Source organism: Sycon ciliatum, chromosome 13 (assembly GCF_964019385.1).
Source record: "Sycon ciliatum chromosome 13, ocSycCili1.1, whole genome shotgun sequence".
Classification (NCBI taxonomy): domain Eukaryota; kingdom Metazoa; phylum Porifera; class Calcarea; order Leucosolenida; family Sycettidae; genus Sycon; species Sycon ciliatum.
Window position 1 is genome coordinate 6,241,125 of NC_088655.1, and position 3,967 is coordinate 6,245,091.

The 3,967-nt window shown below is 55.5% G+C and overlaps 2 protein-coding genes across 2 annotated transcripts; both read left to right on the forward strand.

Moving 5' to 3' along the window:
* Nucleotides 1-856: 856 nt before the first annotated feature.
* LOC135829097 (uncharacterized) lies at nucleotides 857-2,095 on the forward strand. The gene has a single exon (XM_065341503.1). It carries the CDS (start codon nucleotides 857-859, stop codon nucleotides 2,093-2,095), a length of 1,239 nt encoding a protein of 412 aa, XP_065197575.1.
* A 274-nt stretch (nucleotides 2,096-2,369) lies between these two features.
* LOC135829098 (uncharacterized) lies at nucleotides 2,370-3,410 on the forward strand. Its single transcript, XM_065341504.1, has one exon. It carries the CDS (start codon nucleotides 2,370-2,372, stop codon nucleotides 3,408-3,410), a length of 1,041 nt encoding a protein of 346 aa, XP_065197576.1.
* The last annotated feature ends 557 nt before the right edge of the window (nucleotides 3,411-3,967 follow it).

A 3,967-nucleotide genomic window follows, 5' to 3' on the forward strand; every position in this document is an offset into this window, starting at 1 on the left:
GGTCCCGCCAAAACCTAGGTCATCTGCTGTGTATGCTGTGGAGCTCAGTACTCAGCAGTGTGCCAAGTTAAGCAAGAGGCATGCCACAGCAGAGTGTCCGGAATTCAGGGCGCTGACAACCAAGCGCCGCTGGGACCTGGTCAAGCGTGCAAAGCTGTGTAGCTGTTGTTTGGAGCATGGACACTGGGCGCGTGAGTGCCAGAAGCTGGAACGTTCCCACTGTGGAGAGAGGCACCACTCACTTCCGCACTACAGAAAGTCAGTGCAGCCACAACAAGCTGCAGCGCAGAATCCCGCTACGATGCGGTCAGCAGCTCCGGCACCTGGGCAGGAAAGTTCTCACCATGCTAGTGTCAGCGTGCCACAGACTACCGCTTTCACTACCGTGCCAGTGAAGATTATAGGCCCAACTGGCAAGTCGGCAATCTGTACGGCCATGCTGGACTCAGGCTCGACTGCAAGCTTCATACGGGAGGATGTAGCCCATGAGTTGGACATGGCAGGTGAAGTTCACATGTTGAACACATCCACGACTGGTGCGCAGCAGACCTCCAGCTATCGGGAACTGGTCAAGGTGCAGATGGAATCCATTGATGGAACAGTGTCAAACCCGCTCAAGGCATGCGTATATGATCATGTGACCAAGAAGATGCGGGTCGTCGACTGGAGCTGGTACACATCCAGCTATGAGCATCTGAAGTTCATAGACTTTCCCGAAATCTCCAGCACCACGGTCGACCTCCTGATCAGTCTGGACGTCATTGAGGACGTCATTGATGCCCACGCATCACTCGCGGAGTACAGAAGCAGCAGCGGTCGACCAATTGCCCGCAAGACGCCACTGGGATGAGTGTGTATGGGCCCAACGCCCAGTGCACCCAGTAATGACGAGTTGTCCATCAACTATGTGCATGCTTTATACGGCGAATGCAGCATAGACAGCCTGGTCCAGAATTTCTGGAATCTGGAGGCAGTCGGTATGAAGCACGAAGGCACCTACATCACCTCTGCAGAGAAGCTGGCTGAGGAGATCTTTGCGAAATCCATCAGCTTCCATGATCAGCGAGTCACCATTGCAGTCCCATGGATCCACAGCAACGGCGAGCCTGGTGTCACCGCTAATCGCGCCATTGCAGACCATCGCCTGTGCATGCTAGGGAAATCACTGGACAAGCGTCCGGAGCTGAAGGCAGCATACGGCAAAGTCATATGTAGCCACATTGACAAAGGCTATGTGCGCGCAGTGTCGGCAGCAGAGGTTGAGGCAGATGGCGACGACCAGTGGTTCCTGCCGCATTTCGCCCTTGTACGAGATGACAAGGCCACCACGAAGGTACGTGTCATCTTTGATGCTGCTGCCAAGTATGACGGCACATCGATCAATGAGTGCATGTACGCTCGACCCGCTCTGCAGAATGACCTAGTGAAAGTGCTTCTGCGGTTCCGCAAGGAGCCAGTGATGCTCACGGCGGACATAACCGAGATGTTCCTGCAAGTCGTGCTGGCTGAGCAAGACCGCCGATATCATCGCTTTGTGTGGGACTCACGTGTATACGAGTTCGAGGGGTTGGTGTTCGGCATCAAGGCGTCTCCGGACCTGGCATGCAAGGCGCTACAAGTGGTGTGCCGCGAGACAGCCGACAAGTATGACCCTGCCATGTTGCAGATTGTTGACCGAGACATGTATGTGGATGATCTGCTGCGCTCTGCTGTCTCCGTACCGGAAGCCATCCGCACACAGCAGACAGTACAGGACATCCTTGAGCAGGGCAGCTTCCACCTCCGCAAGTGGCTCAGCAATAGCTCGGAGGTGATGGACGGCGTACCGGAAGCTGACAGCTCACCGCAGCTCGTAGCTAGCAACAATGATCATGATAACTGTGTGCTACCATCAGTCAAGACGCTAGGCGTGATGTGGTCGGCAGAGGATGATACCTTTGCCTTTGAGTTCAAGCCGTCTGCAACAGAGAAGCTGACCAAGCGAGCCGTACTGAGTAAGATGGCATCTATATTCGACCCACGCGGACAACTAGCTCCCTTCACGATTCGCTCTCGTGTCATGTTCCAGGAGCTGTGCATCCTCGGGGTGGGCTGAGATGATCCACTGGACGCTGAGCACACGCGGAGATGGACATCCTCGTTTAGCGAGCTGGGAGATCTGGCGCCGATCCGTGCGCCGAGCTGCTTCAAGTGTCCGGGTCGCGAGTCGTCTGTCGCTACATTGTCGCTGCACGTGTTCACGGATGCTTCAGATGCCGCCTACACCGCTAACGTGTACGTTCGTGCTGAGTACCCAGATGGCAATGTGCGAGTGACGCTAGCACTCGCCAAGGCGCGTCCATGTCCCGAAGCTGGAGCTGAAGGGTGCTATGCTTGGTGTTTGCCTGGCCCAGACAGTGAATGACGCGCTAGATCTGCCGAATGCTGATGCCACCTACTGGTCCGACTCGATGAACGTGCTTCGTTGGGTGAGAACACCATGCAGAAAGTTTAAAGTCGACGTGGGCAACCGGATAGCTGAAGTACAAGAGTATTTAGCTGGCAGCCAGTGTAACCACGTTCCTGGAAAGCTGAACCCAGCCGACAAGGGCACCAGAGGCTTGACAGCAGCCAAGCTAGCCAGTGAATCAGTATGGTGCAGGGGCCCCGAGTTCCTCGTCCAGCAGCACAATCAGTTGCCCTCTCGTCAGATAACCGTGCCAAAAGAGTTGCCCGGAATGGTAAAGCGAGCGCAAGTGATGGCGTTCGCTGTGCAGCAAGTTTCAGCGGAGGTGTTTCGTCTCCACCCCGACAACTACTCGTCATGGAAACGACTAGTAAGATTGATGGCCTGGTGCTACCGTTTCATCAACCGGTGTCGTCGACGTCATGCTAGCACGAGAGGGGATCCGGAAGCAGCAGTTACAGCAGTCGACTCTGTGGAGCTGAAGTCTGATGAGCTCCAGCGTGTCGAATGTCACTGGTATGCGATTGCACAAGCAGAGAGCTATCCCGCTTCGTATTGGCAGCTGACGTCAGGGAAGTCCCTTGCAGCGAATGACCCGCTGCTACGGCTGAATCCAGTGCTCGACAAGGACTACCCGTGTGTGCTACGCGTTGGAGGTCGTCTGAAGACTGCCAGCCACTTGCCTGAGCATACCCGGCATCCGATAATCTTGCCCCAGCACCATCGCATTACTCAGTTGATAGTCGACACCGAAGATCGCAAGGGTGATCACAGTGTGGGCCCAAACCACCTCTTGGCAAACCTGATGCTGCGGTTGTGGATCATCTGTGGCAAGGTTGTCGCACGATCTCACCGTGCACACTGCGTGCTCTGCAAGAAGAAGTGGGCCACTGTGGCTTTGCAGCAGATAGCACCGCTCCCGCTATTCCGAACAGCTCGTCAGGGAAGCCGCTGCTATGGCTGAATCCAGTGCTCGACAAGGACTACCCGTGTGTGCTACGCATTGGAGGTCGTCTGAAGACTGCCAGCCACTTGCCTGAGCATACCCGGCATCCTATAATCTTGCCCCAGCACCATCGCATTACTCAGTTGATAGACGACACCGAAGATCGCAAGTGTGATCACAGTGTGGGCCCAAACCACCCCTTGGCAAACCTGATCCTGCGGTTTTGGATCATCCGTGGCAAGGTTGTCGCACGATCTCACCGTGCACACTGCGAGCTCTGCAAGAAGAAGTGGGCCACTGTGGCTTTGCAGCAGATAGAACCGCTCCCGCTATTCCGGACAGCTCCACCGTACCGGGCATTTTCAAGAGTGGGAGTTGACTATGCCGGTCCGTTCCGGACAAAACAAGGACGTGGCAAGACCCAGCTCAAGAGGTACCTCTGTGTCTTCTCTTTTTTGCAATCCCGAGCCTGTCATTTCGAGATGGCGTATGGCCTGGACAACGAGTCGTTTTTGCTAGCATTCACCCGTTTCTGCAAGTGCAGAGCCGTGCCAGCTGAGGTCGTGTCAGACAAC

Coding starts and splice junctions, on each gene's coding strand:
- LOC135829098 (XM_065341504.1), top strand. CDS start 2,370: ATGCTTGGTGTTTGCCTGGCCCAGACAGTGAATGACGCGCTAGATCTG.
- LOC135829097 (XM_065341503.1), top strand. CDS start 857: ATGGGCCCAACGCCCAGTGCACCCAGTAATGACGAGTTGTCCATCAAC.